At 32.0% G+C, this 12037-nt stretch overlaps 1 protein-coding gene across 2 annotated transcripts in view; it reads left to right on the forward strand.

Annotated features, from left to right (window-relative positions):
* Positions 1-2478, forward strand: part of LOC143225578 (bestrophin-2a-like) — a 68347-nt gene extending 65869 nt beyond the window's left edge. For both annotated transcript variants that reach the window (XM_076455275.1, XM_076455274.1), the window contains 2 exons: positions 306-463; positions 1182-2478. In XM_076455275.1, the coding sequence (XP_076311390.1) occupies positions 306-463; positions 1182-2259 (1236 nt within the window). In that variant the 3' untranslated portion in view covers positions 2260-2478. The remainder of the gene's footprint in view (positions 1-305; positions 464-1181) is intronic.
* Positions 2479-12037: the final 9559 nt, after the last annotated feature.

Genomic DNA, 12037 nt, shown 5'->3' on the forward strand with positions numbered 1-12037 from the left:
TTCTCTTATCTGTTCATTTTCAATTAGAAATCAAGAGTGTGTAAATATAAAGTTTTCATGTCTCATTTTCTTCCCCAGGTCACTGAGAGGTATCTCTTTTTTTTTTATTCTTAATACTGGAACTCAATGGGATTGAAATATTTTTATATCTGATTTTTGAATCCAAATTGGAGAAATCAAGAGAAATGGGCAGTTTACATGATTTCTTTTAAAAGTTCTAGGTGTTTCAGTTTCTATTCTCTAGTTTTGTTATCTTTTCTATTATATGAATAAATTCAGTTTCTAAGACTTCAACATTTTTTTAGATAGTTTTTCTTATTGTTGATCACCTTCATTCTCAACATCCAAGACTAAAACGTGATATCTTTTGGGAAGATTTAGAACCTCGATTACCTCACACTAAAGTATCTCAATTATACCAACGGTCATATAATCCCCAGATTGGTTCAGCTGCTAACCTTGAGTATGTATTGTATATATTTAGATGTATACGTTTATTTTACAACAAAATATAATAGATTTTGTAAGCCTATTGAGATAAATTTTATACATTTAAATCAAAATATATTAGATTTTATTACTTTCTTATATAAAGTATTATTTTAAAGCTATAGGAAAGTAAAGTATATGAATTATAATTCTGTTCTCCTACATTTTCTTTAAAGAAACTCAGATGAATGTTTATAATATGAAAACAATGAAATATACCTGTTTTTGGTGTTCTTTTATGATAGTTTGAATGAAATTATAAAAATTTGCTTTTAAGGTCAAAATAGTCTAATTGCTAAAAACAGTTCTATGTCTTAAATCATGTAATATTTCATGCTGAATTTTAAAAAGAATATTATTATTACAAAATTACCCATCATTTTTTAAATTATTCTGATTATTACAAATACATTCATGCTAATGTATAACTGTAAGAAGGTGTTTGATTTTAATTAGCACAAGTATTTAATACATGTGACATTTATGTAGTATAATCATCTTTTGTATAAAGTTTTTATAACTAACATTAAGGGTTGAAAATAATTTAGAAAAATGGTTGATAAAGTGAAATATCATTTTTGTTAAAAATTAGCACTCATTTAAAATGTTGTAAGACTGTTAATGATGAAGTGTTAGGACTTCTATAAAGTATATCTGATTTAGATTATACGTGAAGTAATTTTCTTGCCTAGGTTTGGTTCTAATGATGCATCATTTATACCTCTTGAAACAACAATTGAGCAAGATAGACAGGAGAACGTTTATAATACTCCAACAGAAGAACTTGCTGCACCATCTAGGTTTTTTAGAGACTTTTGGAGTGGCAGTTTACGTTTAAACTCACGAAGTCATAAGATCAGTGAATCAGGAGAGGGTGCAACATCAATTGCTAGTGGTAAGACTCACCAGAAGGGTGTACACCATATTACCAAGACAACCTTTGCAAAACATCAAGGCATTACTAGTGGTCAGTATGGTAGTACAGGAGAAACTTCAAGTGGTACTTTGGCTCAATTTCCAGCACCTTTAATATTAAAGTATCCTTTTAGTAATCTAAGTCAAAGAAGAAACAAGTTAAATAGGCTGAAGAATCAATATCAGAGATTAGAAACGAGCGACTCTGATTTGACAAGTAGTATGGATAACTCTGTTCCACGTGTTTTTATGAGACATGGTACTACTTTTGCTGGACCTAGTGCATTCACTGTATCCAATCCTTATTTTACAGCAGCAAATAGTGCACAAGGTAATTTTTCTGATAGTTTTTCTATGCTGCCGTCAGATAATTTGACACCTTCCTTGTCTGTCCCAAATTCACCTATGCCTCCAATTCCAGAAGAGTCATCAAGTACCATTTTTAATGATGAAAGTAGAATTCCTCTTATTCCTGTTTCATTAGAACAAATATCTGATGGAATGACACATACAAAAATGGCTCCCATTCTGGAGGAAAATTCTAGCTCAGAAACTGTTGTTGTAGTAGAGCAAGGAACATCCAAAATGTCAGAAGACCTGAATAATCTTCCTATAGTTCAACACTCTCCTGCAGAAGAAAATGTTTTAGAAAGTGAGGAAACAAAAGCATCACATTTTCACCTTGATAATAATGGTTCTAATATTTCATATGCTGTAGAAAGAAGTCCTATAGAGACACAAGAATATGAATCCTGTTGCTCAGTTGATTCAGAAAGCTCAGATTCTGACAATATAAAGATATCTGAAAGTAAAAGTAGCAACAAGATAGGTAAAGGTCACAGCAAGAAAAGATGAGTAAAGTCCACCAGTGAAAACTGGTCTTTAAAATTTTAAGCAGTTCATCAAGTAATATAGAGATCTATCTTTGGAGTTTGCAAGAACCTTTTAAATCATAATTTGTATAAAGCATAAACATGAGAAAATGTAGCTGAATTTTAAGATTGTAAACATGTTTTAAGAAAAAAAAATTCATCATTTATAATGAAAATAAAAAACTAGTTATAATGCAACAAATTTTCTTCACTTTATTTGTACCTCATTATTGCTAATTTGGCAGTTTTTAAATGATCAACACATGTAAGAGATTCAAAACATCACATGCCAAAATATTTTAACATGTTCATCATTGCATGATTAATAAGTTATTTTATTTGTTTATAATTAGGAGTTTAGATATAACATAAAATCTGTATTTTAAATATTGTAGCAACAAAAAAATAAAGTAATTTAAATTTAAGTGAATAGGTTTAGGATGTGATGTAACACTGTGCCTTAATATTAATTGCTTTTAATTTTTGTATTAATTTTATATTTCTAATGCATATAGAAATGGATGCTTTACATAAAATATTCAAATATTACATACACGTGAGTTCTGTTGACTTAGTTTTTAGTATAAGTTAGTTTGTTAGAAATGAAAATATTTCATTATATTAACAACTGAAAACCAGTTAAGTTCCGTTTTATTAATGTTATTTTTGTATTCATTTCACTCAAGATCATATTTTGTTGTGATTTGTATAATTTTACAGTAAATGAATTTTTGTTTTTGTGTGTGCATTATAACTAAAACTTCTTTATGAAATAAATTTAGTTTCTATGGTTCTCATATTTTGGTAGCATTACAGAAATATTTGTGAAAAAAAAACAGATGAATTTTTAGCATTGCCTTAATATATTGTTAATTTTTATAAAGTCATGAAAAATTGTTCACATACTGTAGCCAAACTCTACTACATATGTGCATTAATTACCTTTAATAAATGAGTTGTGGAAGAAAACTATGGCAATTTATGGTAACTATTTTATTGTACTACGCATTTCTGGTAGCATCCAATAAAGAAAAAGGGAGCTAACAAAAGTATAAAGTTTTTACTGATGTAATCAAAATATTAGTTATGGTAGTATGTCATGTGTCCAAAATACTTGCAGGTTGCACTGTGTGTTATTAACAGTAGTGATAGTTTAGCAATTTTTTATTTTCTGTTTCGCAGAGTGTAGTAATTAAAAATATCGTTCACTTTTAGTGGATGTCATCTACTAGACACTATTTCACATACCAAATTTCATTAAGAAATATACTGGATATTAAATATTTAATTTTGAGTAATTTTCTTCTCGCCAAAAGTGCGAAAAATTTATACGATAAAAAAGCAGACTTTTATGGATTTTGTTTTTTTTTTTCCAAATTGGCGATACTGATATATCTTTAATCTACAAATAGGCGTCATATTTGTTTAAAAATATAAGTCGCGTTATTCAACAAAACCGCGCACTTTTAATCAAAAATGTGAGTTAGCCTACGCAAAAGTCCCATATGCTATCAGTTTTAACTCTTTTTTTTTTTTTTTTTTTTTTTTTACTGCTATTTCACATAATAAAGTTAAATTACTTGTAGTGGTTGGGTGAGTTTGGCGTTTTATGGCGCAAAGCAACTAAGTAGGCTAAGTTAAAGTAGGCTATCTGCGCCTACTGTAAAGGAAGTTACTAACATCCTTTTATAGAGGAAAACGATCTACCATATATTTTAACGAATCTGGTTGGTTCTGTAAAATATAGGTCTGTTCCGAATAATAGGGTTGCGACCCTAAAGCTGATATTGATTAGAATCGAGTGTCAATTTTTCTTACTTGCTGTGGTTTGTTGATGTGTACTGATAAAAAATCATCTCGTCAGAAATACTTTAACCGTGAAAATAAAAAAGGTGCGGTGGAGAGGGTGGACTGAGAGTGTGACTTAAAGGAATTTAATTAAAATTGGTTGTCAAATTTTCACCATTGATAAGAATTTTACAACATATTCATTCATTAGTTAGCCAGGCCGTGATTGTTTTTAAAACTTTGGGTAGGATGGTGGGTAAAACAAAATACGCGATCTAGCTAACTGATGAATGAATATTTGTTTTAAATTTCTTATCAGCACTGTAAATGTAGCTAACGATTTGACCACCAACTTTAATTTCTTTAAATTGCACGCTCAATTCTTTTTTTGGCCACACATTTTTCACACCTATGGTGTTTTTTGCTAGATACCGACGACTAGACATAAATGTGGATCTTATATTGTAATATTGGTTTGTGATGTTCTCAGATTCACTTAATTTTTCTAAGAGTGAACAGTTTCCACAAAACTATAAGAGGTTTGACAGCTGACTTTGAAGGATCTGAAGAAACTAGAAACAGTGCGTGACAAAATAGAACATTTTTTATTCAGATAAAAAATGGTACCTGATGGAGAAATCTCTCAATGTATTAAGAAGTCCTTTCTCTCTAAAAATTGCTATAGAATATGTTTTTCGAAACTGAGAAACTACCATTTTAAATATATATAGAACAACAGTGCACATGTGACTCAGTTATTTTCAACAGTTTTTTTTATTGTAATTAAGCACAAATCTATGCAATGGGTTATTTGTGCTCTGTCCACCATGAATATTAAAACCTGGTTTCTAACGATGAGAATCCACAGATACACCGTTATGACACTGGAAAGCATTCCCATTAGAATATAAATGAGTTTATATCGTTGAAGAGTGACCAGACCTACCAGTGGAATTGACCCCTACTTATTCTTTGATTGATTGATTAGGCATCTGCAAACGAAAAACAGAGGACTTTCAAAACGTCATTCTAAACATTTTTTTTTTTTTTTTACAATAGGCCGTTTCCGTCCATTCCAGTTTGCTCATCAGATGTAGTTAAAAATGGAATAGACTATTAAAATAAAAATGAAAATAAACTTTATCCGAAAATTGACTAAAATGGCGTGATCGTAATTTTAAGGCATCACACACATGCTCAAAAGACTAAATATTGTACAGATTAAAAATAGTAAGATTACAACAGCATTTCTTATCTTTTTCAAATAAAAACTGAATCTGGCTGAAATTTGCCAAATCTGCTCTACACATTCCACTTTCTCTACGTAACTGACCAATCACAAATATCCAGAATTTTCTCTTCTTGTAACATTCATTGATCAGTATCACACATGCACAGTGTAAGTAAAAAAATAAAACCACTATCCCACAAAATAGTGGATAGTTTGAAAAACTAAGTCCTGTTACAAAAAGTAACATCTAGAGTTAAATTGGCCAAAATATCACCTAAATTTGGCGTATTTCAGATCAAATGCATAAAGTTTTAAAATTTAAGGAATATACTCCATCGAAGAATGAAGTATTGATATCCTCTGTTTTTGTGTGCGACAGTCTTGTCCTGTTGTAGTGATTCGTTCCTCATTTGCTCTTTGCAAGAGGCCTGGCATGGCCAAGCGCGTAAGGCGTGGGATTCGTAATCTGAGGTTCGCGCCCGCGTCGCGCTAAACATGCTCGCCCTCCCAGCCGTGGGGGTGTATAATGTGACGGTCAATCCCACTATTCGTTGGTAAAAGAGTAGCCCAAGAGTTGGCGGTGGGTGGTGATGACTAGCTGCCTTCCCTCTAGTCTTACACTGCTAAATTAGGGACGGCTAGCACAGATAGCCCTCGAGTAGCTTTGTGCGAAATTCCAAAACAAAACACAAATCTTTGCAAGAAAAATAAATTTAACTTTAATTGCATGAGTAAAGTGTTTTCTATGTCGCAAAATCAAACAATATCAGTTTTTCTTTGAGCGAGTCTGATTTAGTGGAACTCTGCATATTTTCCTTCAAATCTCATGATTGTAGCTTTAATACTTCTTATATTCATTTTCTTGCCTGATAGTGTTAAAAATTAATATAGAAACTATAAATTTATATGGAGTAAAAGATAATTTACCTCAAGCCATGTAATTAGATAAAACAAAAATCGGATTCTCAATATAATTTTGTATTTAAACAGAGAAAAAATATTCAATGTAGATATGTAATTTAGTTCAATATCCAGCCTCGTAATTATTCTGCTATACAACTGTTGATGAGGCCCGGCATGGCCAAGCGTGTTAAGGCGTGCAACTCGTAATCTAAGGGTCGCGGATTCGCATCCCCGTCGCAACGAACATGCTCATCCTTTCAGCCATGGGGGCATTATAATGTGACGGTCAATCGCACTATTCGTTGGTAAATGAGTAGCCCAAAGAGTTGGCGGTGGGTGGTGATGACTAGCTGCCTTCCCTCTCGTCTTACACTGCTAAATTAGGGACGGCTAGCACCGATAGCCCTCGAGTAGCTTTGTGCGAAATTCAAAAACAAACAAACAACTGTTGATACAATTTATAAGTTGTTTCCTTTGATATACTTTTCGAAATTAGTTGAAATTTAGACTAGTATTTAGAACTGAATAGAAATTCTAGTTTCTCTGGTTGTTCAAAAATACTAAATTATAAAGTTTGTAATTTTTCTAACAGAAATTTATTTCTTAAAAATACGATTACATTATCATGCCGTGGTAGTAAGAACTTTTAATTTCACTTTCCATAAGGCCGGTATGGCCTGGGGGATTAAGGCGTTTGCCTCTTAATCTAATTAAAAAAACACTTTCCTAAGTGATACAGAATATTTCGTTATTCAGATAATTGTAGTTCGACCATTCTTATAAGCTGGATGTGGGAAGGCTTTAAATTTGTACTAATTCTCTACCTTAGATAAAGATACATAGTATAATGCTCATTCTATACGGCTTATTCTTTCTTGACCCTGTTTTGTTTTTACCTTTGTTGAGTAAAATCTTGTTCATTCTTTGGGTTGATACAGACCCTGTACAAACTAGCATGCTTCGAATATCTTTGTTTGGAATTATAACTGTTACAGGTAATTAAAAATTGTGGGATATAGCAATAAGACGCTGGTCAGCCTTGAATGTGTGGTATTTCATTATTCTTATTTAAATTCAAGACTGACTAAAAATTGGAGATTTACAGTTTATGCTTCTTTAACGTGAGGAAGGATTCTGTTTGTTATATTTGTATGTGAACTTGTATTTTCTTCACTGCCCATGTTCATTCTATATTCTTCGTAAATATTTTGGAAGGTTCATTTTGTGAATGTTTATATCTGTTGGGCACCACTTTACCTTAGTATTAGTGGATGGCGTTGACTAATGACCTTCCCTTTGATCTATCACTTCATAATTAAGGACAACTAGTGCAGATAGTCCTTAAGTAGTTTTGCCCGAAATTCAAAAACAAGCAAACTATTACGAATAGATCCATCGTAAGGTTACGTCTAAAATATCTAAAGTACATCATTTCTATACTCACATTTTTCATAATTTACCTATTTTACAAGGACAGTGGTTTACCAGCACCCACTTCAACAGTTAGATTCATAGAAATCTATTGGTGCTACAGTTGGTGATTTGAATGGTACTTTTTTTTTTTTTTTTTATCTAAGAGCATGAATACTGTTTTATTTACCAATTACCTGAAAGATGTTATGGTTGAATGGTTATGTTTTGGGATCAGTTTGTTTACATGTGATTTGTACCACTTTTATATAAGGAGATCCTTTTTTCATTATATCGCATAATATTGCCTGAGAAACAAATAGATCTGCCACTGACTACGTGTTTATGAAATCTTATCTGTTATAAAATGGTACATTTTGCTTATAGTGCGTGGGGTACAAACTGTTGCAGAACTTTTTGTATGCAATCCTGGTGCCCAAAATGTACCCACATTTCTTTATTCTTCAACGTCATTAAGCACAAGGGATGTCTCTCTCCTGGAAATCCGAAATCCCCATCTGGACACATCTTTATGAATTGAATCTATGTATGTTATGCATTAGAAAGGCTGCTACATACCATTCCAGAATGAAGTCAGTTTTTGGCGACATTACACTACCTACAAAATGTCAAGCAATGGTAAATTGTTGGGCTGTGACTTTATATCGGCTGTAGTTGCCATGCGACATTCTGATAAATTCGTCGTTAATTTTATCTGGCGAGCATAGTTTTATGGCTGTGTTTATTTGGTTTCTTAGTATGTTGAGTTTTTGTTTTGTTTAATGTGCTCAGTCCCAAGGAACGTATAGTCCAGTATGGGTGATTTTTCGGTGGATTTCTGTTTTAAACGAATTAGACAAATTAAAACAATACTTAATCAACATCAATAAGTTTCCTCCACAAACCGTAGAAAACATTATACGCACACACCTACACAAAAAGCAAAATCAACTAACAAAAGTAAATATATCCCACGAATTAAAAAATTACGAAACCATACGAAACTGTATACCATATATTCCCGACATCAGCAGAAAAATAACCAACATTTGGCAAAAACTAGTAACAACATGTGACTTTCCAGTTAATACCAAATTTATTCAAAAACCAGGCACAAAATTAAAGTCTGTACTGTGTAAAAACTACACTGACAAACACTACACCAACATTATTTATAAAATACAATGTGACAACTGCCACGACATGTTAATTGGAGAAACAAGTAGAAAAATGGAAACCAGATTCAAAGAACACAAAGAGTCACCTTCACACGTTTTTGAACATTGCAAATCAAATAAACACAACATAACCATAGAAAACACCCAAATACTAAATAAAGAAACAAACATAAACAAACGCAAAATTGAAGAAGCCTTACTTATACAACAACTCAAGCCCAAAATAAACCAATAAAAAGGAACACCTTTATACTTACATTAATAAATATAATCAAACATCTAAGCACGTCCTCTACATTCCTACACTGCGTTACACAACCCCCTTCAAACATGTGGTCAGCTATCGGACAGTTACCTCTTTCTTCCTTTGCAAACCTGACGATGACCGAAGAAGGTCGAAACGTTGTTCGCTCCTCTGCATAAACATTTTTCTCAACCACAACCAGCCGTTTTACATATATATTTTTCTCTACAAGTGGGTTTTCTCGTCAGCACTGATTAGGTGTTTATTTATTTTGTATTTGGTTGTATTTATGTTGTCTCGTGTTTTAAAGCTCATTTGTTGTTTATATAATTGTTTTGGAGGGTAACTGATTAGTATTAGCGAAACATTGGATTAAGTATATACTTTCTTTATTAATGTTTATGGTGAAACATATTGTATACGCTGAATTTAGGAGGTGTTTTAGCATCTAATTATTGCTGAATTACATTTTTAAGTAGAAAGTTTGTTTTCGTTTTTCCAATGTACATGCTTTTCCCTGTGGAGCTTTGTATTGAAACTTGAAAGTTCGAGGAATGTTTACGTCTAGAAAATTTATTAAATGAATTGCGTGCCTTTCTGTGTATTGTTTGTTTGAAGAATAACGTTTGTTAGTGCACCCGCATAAAATATCGTTCTCACGTTCAAACCACAGGAAAGGTTTGTGCAATGATGTGTTTATATGTTGTTCAACATGATATAGAGAAGAGTGGGGTATTTTCATGTAAAACCATTTTCCCGCCAAGTATCAGACAAGGAAACCTGTAAATAACAGTGGATTCAATAAAGAAATAAAGGTAATGTTCTGCAGTTTATAATTTGACTGAGCAGATTAGATACATTTAAATGATACTGAAAACAATCTTTATTTAGATGCAACATTAAAACCGGCATGAACACCTTTGTAGGCAACAGGACGATTGCCTCTAATGGATTAGTGTATATTTTGCCAGCTTTCCATCCTTCAACATGAATTTCTATCAAATTAATCACGATGAAAGCCAAGTAGAACTAAACAAAGAAAGTGCACTCAGATTTTCAAACATCATTTCACTTTCAGTGTCAAAAGAAATTCATTATCTCGTAATATCTAATTTCTGGCAGCACTGACCAGTTATCAGTTTCAGTTGACATCATAGTTCGGTCTGCAAAGGATATTCCATTTTTGGTATGGGTAGTGAAAGCACTAATAGGGGAGCGAACAACGTTTCAACCTTCTTCAGTCATCGTCAGGTTCACCAGTCGTTTTTAAATATATAAATTTCTCTATAAGTGGGCTTTTTCGTCATTACGGATCAATAAGAATGAATAGTTACGTGAAACAATCCTTTAGGATAAATATGTCATTACCAATGAAATAAGGAATGTTGAATTTATCCAGTCTCTGAGAGAATAATTTCAATGCGGAAAAAGCGACAGTACAATGATCAAAGCAACTACACACAATATATTTGTTATATGTTATAATAAAAATTGTACTTTCGTATTTTAGACTGTACCCAGCCTTTTTATTTCATTCTTATGAATTCAGATATTTTGAGAAATGCAGTATTACTTCATAATAAAGATTTTGTTAAATCTACTGCTGTTCTGGGGATCATTTTCATCATTCTCGGAGTAATCAGTTAAGCCTGAATATATAACATACTTAAACCTATTGAGAGGTCGTTAGTGAATGGTTAATCATTACTATACACGACCTTTTGACAATGTTGTTTATATTATAATCTTTATATTTCATTTAGCTCTGTTTTGTAAGCTTATTGGGTATTTGTACACCCTTTACATAATACTGGTAAGAATAATACCATTAATTTTGTTTATTGTTGATATGAATTAACATTAGAGAAGATACAATATGGTACGCGGACATGCCACCTGTTTCATGCCTCCTTATTTAGTATAAAAAAATTTCAAATTTTCTGTACATTTTGAAACCACGAAGTTACGCTCGCACTAGTTACTTACAGAACTAGGTTAGTTAACCATAGTGTTATGCACTTTCTCAAGGAAACAAAAATAAAGATAAAAACACCAGATGGAAATCAGAACTGATCCTTTACATCTCTATTTTAGGTGATGCTCTTGGAATAACACATCCCTTGTTTTGAAATGAAAGTTCCTTAAGAATAATGGCATTGTTATTGTTAATATATAATGCTTCGTTTTCTCAGCGTGAAACAATTTACAGCTTCTTACTTTTCAACAACTTTATAACTGAAGCTCACTTAACATCACATCATTTCCAATAAAAGCAGCATACCTTACGCTTATCTTTAACATTAATTGGCGTTTAATTGCACATTAGAATAAAAGCTGTTTTACTGTGTGCAACTTGTTTGTAGCCTCTCTCTCTCTCTCTTTGCTTTCAATTCAATGAAATTAAAAGAAATTCAGATTTCTCATTCGTTATATATTATTTCGTGAGCCTCCATTCATCCTATAGAGTCTATTTAATTACTTGATAGCAAAGCAGAGAAACAGAGAATATTCTAACAGTCAAAACTACTATATATGATATTTTATAGCCTTATCGAATTTATTTAAATACGTTAAGGCATTTTAAACGTCTATCAATGTTATATCAATGTTGGAATCGTTGCATTATTTGATTTACATCAACAATATCATGAAGGAATTTTCAAGACACATTATTTAAACTAACTGATGATGTGAAGGTTTCGAGGATTACTGGTTGTGAGAACTGAGAAGAATACTGCTGCTTTACAAAAGAATTTAGATTATTTAGTAAGTTGGGCAAATAAATGGTAGTCGGAATATTATGATTTGAACTATGAGTATAAATTTGATGGGAACAATCTTAATAGTGTTATTGAAGAAAAGTATCTTGATGTTTTAGTTGATTGGTCACTTAAACCATCCAAATAATGTACTGTAACTAGTGGCAGGGCAAATGGGATTTTAAGTTGTATCTACAGAAATACTGAATATAAGTCTAAAGGGATCAAAATTTCATTGTACAGGAGTA

Source organism: Tachypleus tridentatus, chromosome 9, assembly GCF_004210375.1.
Source record: "Tachypleus tridentatus isolate NWPU-2018 chromosome 9, ASM421037v1, whole genome shotgun sequence".
NCBI lineage: Eukaryota > Metazoa > Arthropoda > Merostomata > Xiphosura > Limulidae > Tachypleus > Tachypleus tridentatus.